The 15,608-nt window shown below is 39.0% G+C and overlaps 1 protein-coding gene across 1 annotated transcript in view; it reads right to left on the bottom strand.

Moving 5' to 3' along the window:
* SLC9A6 (solute carrier family 9 member A6) overlaps nucleotides 1-12,798 on the bottom strand; it is a 46,323-nt gene extending 33,525 nt beyond the window's left edge. The window contains exon 1 of the mRNA XM_075187272.1: nucleotides 12,480-12,798. Coding sequence (XP_075043373.1) covers nucleotides 12,480-12,753 — 274 coding nt within the window. The 5' untranslated portion in view covers nucleotides 12,754-12,798. The remainder of the gene's footprint in view (nucleotides 1-12,479) is intronic.
* Nucleotides 12,799-15,608: the final 2,810 nt, after the last annotated feature.

Here is a 15,608-nt window from a genome sequence, read left to right as displayed (position 1 = left end):
CGGCGCTGAGGAGCACTGTGACACCTTACAAATCTAAAAAATAAAGAGTCATGAAAGCTGCTAATTTCAGCTCAATGAAGGTTGACAACGCTCTAAACCAGTGTTTCCCAAACCTAGTCCTCAGGTACAGTTACAGTACATGTTTTCCTTATCTCTTTGCTAGAGCACAGGTGTCTTCATTACTGACTGACACTGAAACGATCCACAGGTGGTATAATTATTTAACTTGTAACCTGGAAAACCTGGGCTGTTAAAGATCCCCGCGGACTGGGTTTGGGAAACACTGCCCTAAACAGATGATATAGTACCGAATGATTATAGCAGGGGTGGGCAAACCAGTCCTCAAGGGCCATAAACAGTTCATGTTTTTTGGATTTCTTTAATCATGCACAGCTGAGTTAATCTATTTGGCTGGGTCAGTAATTATCCCAGCTGTTTCTACATCCAGAAATCCAAAAAACATGAACTGTTTATGGCCCTTGAGGACTGGTTTGCCCACCCCTGATCTATGGTATAAATTGCTGTCTAACATGCTGCAGTTTTGTCAACTCTATAGAAGAGAGAAAAATAATTATTGGTTGCTATTACAGCTTAACACTGCTACATTTGGGCAAATAATTACAGAAAGCTTCATCATAAAATGCCTGCGTTAGCCACATAAGAACCATTCTTTGTAATAGGTCATCGTTATGCAAAAGTCAAACATATGGTTTGTGTATCATGAATGGAAAATGTAAGTGTATATATGTCCAAGGTAATACCGTTGATGGAAGTACATGGAAAAGTAACTCCTACTGAGATGACACAATTACACTACTTGATAAACTACAAAAACTGGTTGTCAGACACACAGGGGGAACAAAGTGATATTGTGTCTGGGGCTGCTGATGGCAGAATAAAACAACGATCACTAGTTTCTGTTGCAAGAACTTGAAACCAACGTGAGAAAATGAAATTACATTTCCACCCCACACAAGAATCTATATATAAAACTTTGTAACTTCTACCCTCATCATTTTAAGTCCTTCCCCGTGGTTATGATTAAAGGCTGCAACAACAACACAACCACATACTATATTATTATGCTGAAACAGTTTTCATAATATGAAAGCTAGCTAGACAGACAAGGAGGCCACGTCTTCACAAAATATATGAAGCCCCGCGTAAAAAAAATATGGGATCTTTAATTTATTTTTCTTTTGTCCACTTACAGCTAAACCATAACTATACCCTGCTTGTACACCCCAATAACCAAGTCATATACAGGGGAGCAGGACAACACAGTGTAGATTAAATTGCTTTTTCTTTTTCCCCAGGTAAATAGGCTCCAATGCTTGAATGGACTGTGTGGTAAAGTGACAGCATTTCAGTATATACAGTATGACCATTTTCATTTATTTGGTCAAACGATGTAAGAAATCCTAGAGCATTTTTTAATATTTTACACCTTTATCATTTGACACCACCCGGCTCTTGGAGTCCTATTAGAATAGAATAAACCATTGTTTCTCATATTATAACAGCTACTATGTAAGCACTACAGCCAGCAGTGTGTGTAACACCACTGACCACCAGTCTGACCAGTCCTGGTGGGTAATAACCTCCAACCTTTTTTCATTAGTATCGCAAAGTATTACAACTGCCCCCACCTGGCTGCTTATTAGTGCCACCCGGCTGGCAAAAAATTCTGGGGAGAGCACTGAAATGTGAATAACAAAATTAGATAATATACCTAAAATAACTGCTTTGATTATGAATTTCTACTGATGTATACACAAGTTTGGTGACAAGCTTGGAACAAATTAAAATGGATCAAGCAGCACCCAAAAAAAACCTGCACCAAAACGCAAATGTGTATAGATATACAGAACAGCATGGATTTCATTTGTATGCATTAAAAACACAAGTCAGATGCAATGTTCAAATACCAGTTGGTAACCAGCTACACTCACAAACACTTTGGAAGAGAGCGTAGGGTAAACACAAAGAACACTACAAATATGTCAAAGGATACACAAGGAAAAGAGTTCATTATTAAATAAATTTTCAATTGGTTATAATATTCTGCTTCAAAGCTCGAGCTAAAAAATAAGCTTCATTACACTAAAATAATTTACAAATTAAACAGAGAAATTTTAAACCTATGTGTATTAAAATTCAAATCCTAAAATAGATTTTAATAAATATATATTATTGAGTCTTGTCTTGGTATTATAAACGTGCTTGGTCTCAAAATATGTCAAAAGTAAAAGAAGACAATGGGGTAAATGTATCAAGCTGAGAGTTTTTAGGCAGGTTTGAAAAACCAATCAGATTCTAGCTATCATTTATTTAGTACATTTTACAAAATGATACCTAGAATCTGATTGGTTGCTATAGGCAACGTCTCCACTTTTCAAACCCGCCGGAAAACTCTCAGCTTGATACATTTACTCCAATGTCTATTTAAGAGTTCAAACTTATCTAAATGTGAACATTCTGCAAATACCACAACAATAAGATGGTCTAGGCAGAGTCTCTGGTTGTGATAAAATCTTCAGAAATATTAACATTTAATGTAAACATATCGGAGTGGAAACAGTTTAGGGAATATTTGTCAGTTAGGAGATTCGCTACATGATCATCTTCACAACTCTTGTCTGGATTACGTTGGATGTGAGGATGATAATCATGTTGCTAAGAGCTGTAACTTTTACATGTTTCCCCCAGATATTATATGCCAAATGTATTTATAGCTGATTAAATGAATTTATTCCATTACAACCAACACAAAATATTAAAATTATTTTACAGATTATGTTAACATAATGTAAGGCTTGTAAATTGCTCTCTGTGACTGCACGTTCTGATTGGACCTTTCGCTCATCCTCCCTCTGTATGGTTGGACATCGCTCTTTTTTGGCGAGTCCAAGCCCCAGAAAAAGCAGCTGTAAGGAGCAGACCCACCACCCCCCCCCCCCCCCCTCCCGGTCCTAAGCCTCTGGTGAGTGACATCCTCATGAACACAAAAATGATTCCTGCAACCTAACTTACAGGTTGTGCTGTAAAGCTCTATGCGGAATAAACTACCATTCTGTAAAGGAAAGTAAATGGCAGAAATGTATATATTATATTTTCATACATCAGTTTAGAGGACAGGCACTTTATCTTGTAGTTGCAGGGTAAATTGTTCTCATTGACAGCAATAGCAACAGTGATACCTATAGGTTATAAAAAAAATACACCAATGCTAAAAGAGGAAGTGCATGTTAACTAAACATTATTTTATTGCACTAACAATTTTATTTATTTTTGATATGTCAATAAATGAATGTGTACTTTAACATCGTATGGTTTTGTTGTTGCTCATACAGCACTGTGATTTTTTTTTGTATGTTAACTAAACTATAAATATAACAGTTTTGCTTTAACAACAGTGTGCCGTAATTTCCAGAATATCCAATTGTTGGAAATGGGAAGACACTTCTGCCTCACAGCACTAGGGTCATGAGTTTGATTCCCGACCATGGCCTTATCTGTGTGGAGTTAGTATGTTCTCCTTGTGCTTGTGTGGGTTTCCTCCGGGTGCTCCGGTTTCCTCCGGGTGCTCCGGTTTCCTCCCACACTCAAAAAACATACTGGTAGGTTAATTGGCTGCTATCAAAAATTGACCTGTGTGTGTGTGTGTGTGTGGGGGGGGGGGGGGGGAATTTAGACTAAGCTCCACTGGGGCAGGGACTGATGTGAGTGAGTTCTCTGTGCAGCGCTACGGAATTAGTGGTGCTATATAAATAAATGATGATGATGACTGTTTACATTTTTGTGTGTGCAAGCATTTTTTTAAAAATATATAGATGTGTGACTAGGCTAGGGCAGGACCATTTGTAGTCACCAGGAGGGCTAAACAATTGCACCCGGTCCCACTGCTCTGTGGGCTAGCCAGAGACCATTAATATCAGTCCCCCATTTAGCCCTTACCATTCAGCAATTCCAGATGGTGTGGAACTACAAGTCCCAGCATGCTCTGGAAGCTAAAGGCTGGCAAAGCAGCTGGAGAAACACATGATGAATACATCTCGGGTAAAGCACGAAGATTCATTAAACCTGGAGATTCATTATCAGTAAATTAATGGTGCAATGAAGAAAAGCATTGGTGCATTCTAATGCTGACATACAGTGTATATAAAATGCATGAAAATAATTTAGACACATTTTGCAGGTGTTAAGACAACAGTACTGAAAAACCTTTCCAGAGGACTGTGGTTCAATACACAACACAGCTCATGTCAGTAATGCAGCAAATATTAAAGAGAACCTGTATAAAGGGAACAATGCAGGCTAAATTACCTTTATATAGTTTGGGAATAGGGATGACCAGCTGGGCTGCAAACTGTTTCTCCAATTACTATCTGTAGCTATAACTGGGTCAAAGACTCCCACGAATGTTATGTCTGGCCTCTGTTACTGGTGACTTACACAACCAGACCACCAGCTACAGCGCTATCCAATATCATCCTACCAGGAATACACACCATGAACCACCGACAGGAAACAAGACTAACAAACATAAACAAGATGACGGCTTTATGTCTATGAACCTTCAAGGCTTACATTCCATAAAGGGACAGGTGATCTAACTTGTTCATTGAGAAAATACTTCCCAACTACTAACTCACTACTAAGATTATCAATATATGGTGACTGTGAGTGGTTCTCTCTGGAGACAATACAGAAACTACGTCCAGGAAATGTAATATAGGGAAAACCGTTGGCAGCCGAATTACTTGTCTGCTGCATAAAAAAAAAACAGAACACTACAGAGACCTGGACAGATTCATTGCTGTTAGCCAATTAGGGAAACCAGAATAATCAAAGGTGAACTGCAAATATAATAAAATTCCTGGTGTAGGAACGAAAGGCAGACCACACCATTTGTACTCTTGGTCATATACCCTCACATATCCTTCAATATGATTAGTTTAAGCGATCATATCAAGCACCAATCACCGCGGAATTTAAACTCACGAATAATTGGGCTGTGGAGCTAGGATATTAAATTAGGAGAGGGGAGCATCTATCGGCAGAAGGAAGACAGAAGGTTCTCTTTCTGTAGAATATTTTTTAAAAATGACTTCCATATATTAGGCCAACAACAGGCTTTAATATTTACATGAAAGAAACATGGTAGGGGGCGTGTATTTGATAAAGAGCCTTTTATGGCAAAAGCAACGTGTAGGTAAAAGTCTCATCCACACCACAGTGCGCTGTTAATGATGCGTAGTGTGACGGATCTCTGATCCAGGTACCAGCGCAGAGTAATACCTACCTCACTGGGAACTGTATCCTGTGTTCCTGGCACACTGGATATTACTGCACAGTAGTATGTGAAAGGGAGAAGTGCTAGTGATGGGATGAATGAGCACGATGCCGGTACAGTCTGACACCAGTAAAACCACATCACATGAACAATGCACTTCCGCAATGTGGTACGATCAAGCCCTAAAAGTGAAGTTAGCCTTTAAAAACAGGATATACCCAGTGTGTCATCCATAGCATTTTGTGACTCAGTGACGTAACCGATTTCTAGTGTATAAATTGACTGTATTCTGGCGAATATTAATTCAGCTAAACAAAATAACTGCCTCAAGCGGGCAGACGTACACATTAGTGCCCCTTCACTCCTAGCGGCTTCTTTGTGGTTTTCACACATCAACAAAATCATAAAAAAGTGCATTAAAACAGGACATAAAAAACATGTGACGTGTGCATTAATGCACACAACATGCAACAGATTATATTGGTAAAAGCATTAAAGAGTCATTACTAAAGTGTGTAAATGAGTTATAAGAGAAGAAGCTTGAAAACATTTTTTTTGTAAAAAAAAATAGTTTTTCTTGTATAAAACTATAGGAATTCAACTCTCTAATTTAGTCTACTTGCACAGCACTGGAAGAAGTTATTTTGGTAAACAAAAGAGAAGAAGATATTTAGGTGTTTTCCTGCCAGCAAAAAAAGCACCCAGAGTACAGTCATGGGCAAAAGTTTTGAGAAAGCCACAAATAGTATTTTTCACAAAGTCTGCTGCCTCAGTTTTTATGATGACAATTTGCATGTCCTCCAGAATGTCATTAAGAGTGATCAGATGAATTGCAATTAATTTCAAAGTTCCCCTTTGCCATGACAATGAACTTTATCCCGAAAACAACATTTGCACTGCATTTCAGCCCTGTCACAAAAGGATCAGCTGACATTAGTCAGTGATTCTCTCGTTAACACGGGTGAGAGTGTTGACGAGGACAAGGCTGGAGATCACTCTGTAATGCTGATTGAGTTAGAACAGACTGGAAGCTTTAAAAGGAGGTTGGTGCTTGAAATCATTGTTCTTCCTCTGTTATCCATGGTTATCTGCAAGGAAACACGTGCAGTCATCATTGCTTTGCATAAAAAGGGCTTCACGGGCAAGGATATTGCTGCTAGTAAGATTGCACCTAAATCAACCATTTATCGGATTATCAAGAACTTCAAGGAGAGAGGTTCAATAGTTGTGAAGAAGGCTTCAGGGCGCACAAGAACGTCCAGCAAGTGTCAGGACCATCTCCTAAAGTTGATTCAGCTGTGGGATCGGGGCATCACCAGTGCAGAGTTTGCTCAGGAATGGCAGCAGGCAGGTATGAGTGCATCTGCACGCACAGTGAGGCGAAGACTTTTAGAGGATGGCTTGGTGTCAAGAAGGCCAACAAATAAGCCACTTCTATCCAGGAAAAACATCAGGGACAGACTGATATTCTGAAAAAGGTACAGAGGGATTGGACTGCTGAGACTGGGGTAAAGTATTTTTTTTGTGATGAATCCCCTTTCAGATTGTTTGGGGCATCTGGAAAACCGCTTGTCCAGAAAAAAGGAAAGGTGAGCGCTACCATCAATCCTGTGTCATGCCAACAGTAAAGCATCCTGAGACCATTCCTGTGTGGGGTTGCTTCTCAGCCAAGGGAGTGGGCTCACTCATAATTTTGCCTTACACCACAGCCATGAATAAAGAATGGTACCAAAATATCCTCCAAGAGCAACTTCTCCCAACCTTCCAAGAACAGTTTGGTGACGAACAATGTCTTTTCCAGCATGATGAAACACCTTGCCATAAGGTAAAAGTGATATCCAAGTGGCTCGGGGATCAAAACATCGAAAGTTTGGGTCCATGGCCAGGAAACTCTCCAGACCATAATCCCATTAAGAACTTGTGGTCAATCCTCAAGAGGCGGGTGGACAAATAAAAACCCACAAATTCTGACAAACTCCAAGTATTGAAATGCTTGTAATTTACTTCAGTATACCACAGCAACATCTGACAAAAAGGTCTAAATACACTGAAGCAGCAAAATTTGCGAAAACCAATACTTGTGTCATTCTCAAAACTTTTGCCCATTACTGTACTTTATTTAGTAGTCAAAATTAGACTATAATTATAACCAAGTCAAAATTATGTGTGAAATGGAAATGACCACATAATTATAACATTGACTTAGTAATGCTGAAGAATTTAACTTCAACAGTGTTTTGTACAGTAATTGAGGATAGCCATTCTTATCACACTTGTAGCATTGTGATACAAATCTCATAAACCAGACAAAGAAAATGGCACAGTCTCATATCTCTAGTTGACATAACGAGTGAGGCTTAAGCTGCAAATTACTTACAATTACTGTACATAAAGCTAACTCCTTAAAATCAAAATTAAACACAGAATGTAACCTCCTCATAATTCAAATAACCAAACAATAAATTCTTAGAAGGGATCCAATATCAATATTAACAGAGAGATTTACCAGAATTACTAGGTTATGTCATTTAATGTCAGCTTAGAGCCAGCTCACTATAGAATTTACTGAACTGGATATAAAATGTAACCTGAAATAACTAAAAAGGACAGAAGGAGACCCCTGGTGGCTCTAGTGTCTTGGGATAAGGCCAGTATGAATACATTAATCTATGGACTAATCACTAGCTAGCAGTATTAAAAACATATATTTCTCAATTTTTAGACCACTTAAGTTTTGATGAAAGATTCATTTGAGTTTACTATCAAACAAATGTGTAATGCGGTGGTGGTAACGATCAGACACAAACACTATAAACAGACAATAACTGAATTAATACATTAGTATCCATCCCCTTTTCCCATGATACACCTACATAAACCCTGCTGCAATCACTTATCTACAGAAGGTCACCATTAATTTACAACTATGTATTTCTAAAGATTTAAATTGATTTCAAAATAAATACACTTGTCTGTGAGAGGTCTCAAAGTTGGTTAGTATATTACAGAATGAGCGATTCATCATGGGGAAGAACATTCAAAGCAAAACCAATAAAAGGTTTTTTTTTTAAAAACAGCATAAGAAGATCTAAAAGATGTTATATCCAGAGAGCTTAACAACACGAAGATGGCACTCCAATGCATTTGCCTAGAACAAGGTGTCCTCCCCAAAGTTGAACATAAAAAGTACTTGTTAAGGAGAATATTAAGAGACCTGTGTTAACTTAGGGTTAGGGTTATCTAACCTTATAAAAAGGAAAAATGCAGGTGTTGCCCACAGCAACCAATCAGATTCTAGCATTTTGCCATGGGCAACAACTCCATTTTTCCTTTTATAGAAGGTTTAAAATATCTCCTCTTAGTCTTTCATGGCAGAATCTGTCCAGGGGAAAAATATAGCCTGGCATTCACAAATCTTTACAGGAGGGTAACAAAAAGGAAACTCATGTGAAACCTACAGTTTGCCATAAAACAAGTGGAAGATTCACATACCGAGATGTGACTATTTGACCTCTAGCTAGGTGCTATGTTTGGCACATGCTTAATAATGCACATCATTATTATTGTTTATTATCGTAGATTTGTAAGGCGCCACAGTGCTCCCAATAGCTGTACAGTTGGGAATACAGGAAATAAATAAAAACAGCGATACATAAGGCAGACAAAATAAACACAGACATGAAAACAAAGGGTATGAAGGACCCTGCTCATTAGAGAGCTTACATTCTAAGTGGAAGAGGGCACAGCCCAAACAAGAGGAGCGAGTGCCGCTTAGAGTGGAGATTGGGACAGCTGTGAGGGTATTATTCGTGTGAATGGTATCAGGGATAAGGTAAGCTATATATATATATATATATATATATATATATATATATATATATATATATAAAATCTTTTTTTTAGAGAACATCTAACGATTTGAAGACAGTGGGAAAGTCTGATTGAGTGTGGTAGGGAATTCCATAAGTGGGGAGCAACACAAGAGAAGTCTTGTAGACGAGTGGGAGGTGGTTATGAGGGACAACAGAAGGCGCAGGTCAGAGGTAGATCTAAGAGGGCAGGAGGGACAGTATTCTGATATGAGCTGTATGAAGGGGTGGTGTTGTTGAGGGATTTGTAGACAAGGGCGAGTAATTTTAATTGGATTCTGGAGGACACGGGGGGTAAGTGTAGGGCTTTGGAAAGTGGTGCAGCGAGAGATGAAGATCAGTCTTGCAGCAGCATTTAGGATGGGCTGAAGTGTGGATATATGGGTGTCAGGAATGCCAGATTGCAGGTGGTTGCAGTAGTCAAGACAGGAGATGATGAGAGAATGGATAAGAGTTTTGGTACCATGCTGAGTAAGAAAAAGGAGTATTCTGTTAATGTTTTTAAGGTATTCATCCAAATTGTGACAGGGAGAGGTATATACTGAAATTCATTTTAAAATAAGAGAATAGTTATTCTCCAAGGTAAAAAGCAAACATGAAAAAAATGCACTAAGGTTTTAATCTTGACATATTCCCATGGTAAAGGCTGAAGACAATGAGTCATCCTTGAGCGGGTTCTTGAAAATAAGCAAACAGGTGAGACATGGACAGTGACAGGCGCAACAGCCCCCGTCCTTTCACCCTCAGTAAAGCTTGTTCATGCCTCTGTTCTGCTATACAGTTCAGAGTTTAATGAAAACTAAATGAATGTCAAAGATTGTTGTGACACTATTAAAAAGCCAAGTGGAACCCATAAAATAAACATTCAGGGGGAAGGGGGTAGGAATTCAGATTTTAAATTAAGGACGAGTTTGTTTTTATCTTCTGCGTATCTGCCTGGTATGGAAGGCGAGGAGGCACTAAGAGTATATTAGTCTGGGAGGCCTGAATCCTTACTTAGGTCCTGCATACTGCTATGCAGTTCCTGCTCTGCTTCAGGGACTGGTAACTTGCTGCAGTCTGCAAGTTACCTAGAACTTAGATTTATATACCAGCAGGACAATAGACCCAAGGCTACAGCAAATGCCACATTACATTAAATAAATGTAGAGGCACCAGTCAAAGCCCAGACCTTAATCCCATTCAGAGTCTGTGGGAAGCCTTAAATATTGCTGTTCAGCAACTGTCCCCAAGCAATGAAGTAACTCTAACGGTATTAAACAAAAGAATGGATAACAGTTGCAGTGTCCTGGTGTGCAGATGACTTCCTAAATAGACGCTCAGCTGTAATTGCAGCTAAAGGTGATTCACACAGTATTAAAACAAGAGGGTGAAAGCTTTTGTAATCATTTACTGCCCATTTTGCTATTTGTGGTTAAAGCTGCAATACCATAGATGTTTTTTTGTTTTTTTCCGAAATAGGAAGTTTTGTATATCTTTATTATGAAGCGGATGGACAGCTTTCCAGGAGGTCCTCCTACAACTCAGTGGTTCTTTGTAAAATTAATTTGTTGGGGGTACAGCCAGAATAAAAACTGTCTAACACGTGGAAACATTTCTTCACTGGAGTGCGTAACCTGATCTTAGTCCTTTAGCGTGTTTTTGGGTGGTCACATAACGGCAAAGTAAGGAGAGGAGGCAACTGCTATATGAATCTACATGCTGAGGGGTGTCACAAAGCCTCTCTTTCATACTATGTCATGTAACTGTGGTTGCCATGGTAATCACATGACACTGAGCAAACTGTTAATGACTAATAGCAGCTTGAATCCAAATACTAAGGAAAACACACTGATTTTCCTTCATATAGTTAACCACAGGGATGCAAATTAAAGACAAGCACTTCACTTTTTACAGGGGATTGCAGCAAAATAAAAAAAAAAAGCTTTACATTTTTGTTTTTTTAATGTGACATTATGGAGGATATTGGGTTGGGTTGATCAGTGGCAAGAGTTCCTAGATAAATCCATTTTGATTCCATGCTGTTAAAAAATAAAAATGTGAAAAATGCCAAAGGGGGTGAATAATTCTTATAGTCAGCGTTTATATATCTGTCCCACAAAACGGACAGCACACAGGTGTTGAAAATACTGTGTACTGTGTTCTCTTTTAAAAAAGCAATCAAAGCCTCCCTGCACCCTAGTGCAGTGGTTCCCAAAATGTGCTCCACGGCTCCCAGGGGTGCCGTGGTCAGGAAGAAAAGAAAAAAAAGGGCACAGAGTGTGTGGATGAAGGAGGGCACAGTGTGATCGTGAAGGGGCACAGTGTGATTTTTGTACATGTTTTATTTTGTTTGATCTTATTCCTCTTAGTATTAGCTGTAAGTTATTCTTTGACAGATATTTAATTGAAAAACATATATAAAAATATTCTTTTCCCTTAGATTTATGTGTATTCTTGTTACAAACAACTTACTAAATATTTCTGTCCTGACCTAAATACTTATTACGTTATTTTGACCCAACTACTTATAAAACGGTACCGCTCAGTAATTATTTTGTAGGAGTGCCTTGAAATTATTGAGACTCTAAGGGTGCCGCGGACTGAACAGGTTTGGGAACCACTGCCCTAGTGTATTAAGTACCAAGTGTTATGAATTGTGAATAGAGCAGGAATGTTGGCATAAAGCAGTCTTGTCGGAAAGTGTGAGTGTGTGTACAGGTCCATTCACTTACATTATTACTACTGTTAATAGGACACTTAGCAGGCTTTAAGAACACAAACACCTGATTTCATGTCCCATGTATACGGGCCCTTTGGAATGACAAGAGGAACAGGGGGATCCCCCTCAATAGATAGAAGAGTAGCAAGTGTACCAATTTCAATTATAGAGACCGCTTCATCGTCAGCCATCCTTCCAACCTGTGCTACAGCATTCTACAAAGTGACACCAGAAATATCATGTTGTCAACAACCAACAGCTTTCCCACAACACCTATTTATTCCATTACATGTAAAAGTTACTGTTACACTACAGTCTAGAGATGCAGTTTAGTTGGGTGGAAAACAAAAATTCTCCAACCACTTATTAGTGAACTGAGCAGACATCTTATTGTGCCCAACAAACACTATCACTTAATAATTCTGCTGACTGATTGGCCAAAGGTGTCACAACCTATAACATGTCTTGTGGTTTTTATATGAGACTAATTAAGATGAAAGAATAATAAAGATATGATGAGGTTTATAGACGTTATCAGTGGCAGTGCACAACCTGGGTGACCCCAGGACATAACCTGGACATTAGGAGGTCTCCTGGGGCCAGGGATACTGACCGTAGATCATAGCCAGCCCGGTCTCATGGAGGAAGCGGAACCTGCGGTGCTTGAAGAGCCAGATGGTGAGGATGGTGAGGGTGAGGAGCAGGATGAAGATCAGCAGGTTGACACTGTCCTGCCGGTGACTGGCCTCCACCTGCTTCTCTGTTACTATCTCCTCCATGACACTGTCCTCTGCCCGGCCCAGGCCCGGTGCCATGATCAGCAGCAGCACGGTCACCCCCAGCTTCCTACCCCGGGAGCCCGGCAACATCGTGCCGCACGGCGCCATGACAGGGGCCGGTCTGTCTGGGATAGTCCTCCCAGAGAATGAGTCAGTGAACGGGACTGACCGCCTCCTGGAGGTGGTCCCAGGCAGCCATCAGCTCTCCACACTGCTGGAGGAGACTGGGGTGTCCCTCCTATCAGGCTGTGGTTATGCTGCTGTCACTAACAATAACACCAAACTACAATGTAATACTGTAAGGGTAATATTATGATGTTTTACTATAATTCCTATGCAACAAACCAATAAAATCTGGAATTGTTTAAAATGTTACAATTATTCCTCTTTGTTGAGGAATATGCTCTTCTTTCACTGTAATTTAGGGTACATATATTTGCAAAAATATATGTTTACAGTGTTAATAATAATAATGGTATATTAGGCTGGTAAGGACATAATCCACACATCTAAGATTATATCATAAAATGATTATTATGCTAACAGCAATATTCATCAAAATATATACATATTTCTGTTTATTAAACATCCAAGTGTACTAGACAGTTGTTATTACTAATGAACCCTGTGTGATAGTAAGTAATAATTATCCAGACTGAGATATGAAGCTTTAAAAAAAAATCAGTTTGCTCCACAATTCCACGTTTTGAGTGTTTATTATTTGTAATATTTTGTGTTTATTTTTTAATTATTTTTGCAATAATCAATCAAAAGATGTTGGGCCTGATTCATAAACAATCGCAAAACGAACGTATTGTGAGAGGTTTTTTTAGAAAGAAAAAACCCAGGAAATACTTTGGGAATATGCACGTCTGTATTCGATAAGGAGCAGATGTAATGATATGAGTGGTGATGAATACGGATTTAGGTCTGCTCTGTTCTAACTGGCAATACACTGCAGGATACGTCCAATACATATACGGAATATCAACTCACAAAAATAAATGATGTCACCTATTAATAATAGTCATTAATGAAAAAATAAATTAAAAAATAAAAACATATTTTTTCCCATAAAATATCTTTATTAGGGTGTTCTTAATGCCTATTGTACATAAAATAATGTTTACAGTCCCTCCTGATTGCAAACACATGTTCTAGCATGCAAAAGTACCCATCATCACTAGTAATCATCACTTACACCAGACTTATAAGTGGTGCAAGTGTTACAACTAAAAATCACATACTTTTGAGATGCCCAAAGCTTGAATCAGACGCTGCTGCGTGCACTTGAGCTTGGCACAGCCTTACTGTACATTGCCTATGCACCTACACCCACTACCCTCCTCGTTCAGCACCTGAAATTGTAGGCTGTAGTAAGACTCCTATGCGCTCAAAGATTAATTGGCCGTTTCTGTGTTTTATGGAGTATGGCCCGGTTCTGAGCAGGTGCAGAGTAATTGTATGCAAAATACGCAATGTATCGCTATTTATGCTCGTTAATGAATAAGACCCGGTAAAATCTAGGGCTTGTCACAGCTTTTGTGTTTACAGCATTAAGGCCAAGAGGCCAAAGTTGGGTTTTTATTCGGGACTGAAGCTGATTTCATTCGGTTAGTTTCCTATTCACAAATATGTAATCAAAATACGTAAACATATAGAGTTTCCGTACATGGTATAATGTTGAATCCAGCCAGGTCCAATGTGGTTTGGGGCATCAAAGTGAGCACAACGGGCAATTTTGTCTATTTGAATAAGTAACTGGTGTTTTAAAAGGGTTACATTATTTTTGGCCCCAATTTTGTCAGCAGCCAATTAACCTATTAGTATTTTTTGGAGTGTGGGAGAAAACCCACACAAACACAGGAAGGACATACAAATGCCACACAGATAAGGTCCTAGTCAGGAATTGAACTCATGACCCCAGTGCTGTTAGAAATGCTAACCACTGAGCCATCATGCTCCCCATTCCCTATCATTCATTGTGTCAGCAGCAATGTTTGTTACATTTTTTTTTACATATGACATGAATAAAAAAAGAGTTTGATAAAAACTTTTATAAATCAGTATAAAGCATTTCAGTTGCCATAGCATTTTCTTTGTTCTTTCTATACTCTGTGTATTACCAGCCATTTTTTAGAATTGATGTGTGTGATCTTTCACTATATCACATGTATGAATCCATATGTCTTCTGTGATATTATAAAAGAAGCTTTCCAGTAGATTCTGAATTAGTGGGAGTCCCCCGCACACCTGAGAGAGCAGGTAATTCTCCTACAAAGGCAGGATCTCCTTTAAGTTGGGTCAGGACGTAATTGTAACATCAAGCCACGAACTTTAGTGAACACCAAGGGGCCTATTTATGAAAGTAGAAAAATGTGTTCAATCGCCAAAAACTGATGTTTTCGGGAATTAACCTCAAAATTCTTATTTACTATCACTGCATAGCAGCAGATTTCATAGATATCTGCTGCTTTGCATATCTCTTCGTTTTACTGAGCAGTCCCCACCACAGTGTATAGGCACTGCTCAGTATCGCTATTTACTAAAGTTTGATTAAAAAAAAGCATGTTAATGTAGCTGACATACATTATCATAATTGAAAAGTTTCAGTGCTGTCAGCTCTGCTCCGAAGAGCAGAGCTGGACAGCGCATGTATGGAGGGACCACATGATCCATCCCTGTCACTCACCTCTCTCTCTCTGCATCTGTATAGTGCAGAGATGTTTGTATGCATGCCTGAGGTTTTCAGTAGGCGCATGTACACTGGAGTGAGAAGAGGGCCCCCGTGGATTACATACTTCTTCGGATGTGAAGAGGCAGTGGTAAGTATGTTTTCCACTTCACAGAAACAGCAGTTTTTCTGAACTGCTGTTCCTCTGTTGCTTTTTTCATAAATATGAGAAATAGTTCAATCCTTATCAATGCGATAAGGATTGAAAACTATTTTTCATTTTATGCGG

The sequence above is a fragment of the Mixophyes fleayi genome, chromosome 9 (genome assembly GCF_038048845.1).
Source record: "Mixophyes fleayi isolate aMixFle1 chromosome 9, aMixFle1.hap1, whole genome shotgun sequence".
Classification (NCBI taxonomy): domain Eukaryota; kingdom Metazoa; phylum Chordata; class Amphibia; order Anura; family Limnodynastidae; genus Mixophyes; species Mixophyes fleayi.
This window is presented reverse-complemented; position numbering and strand designations above follow the sequence as displayed.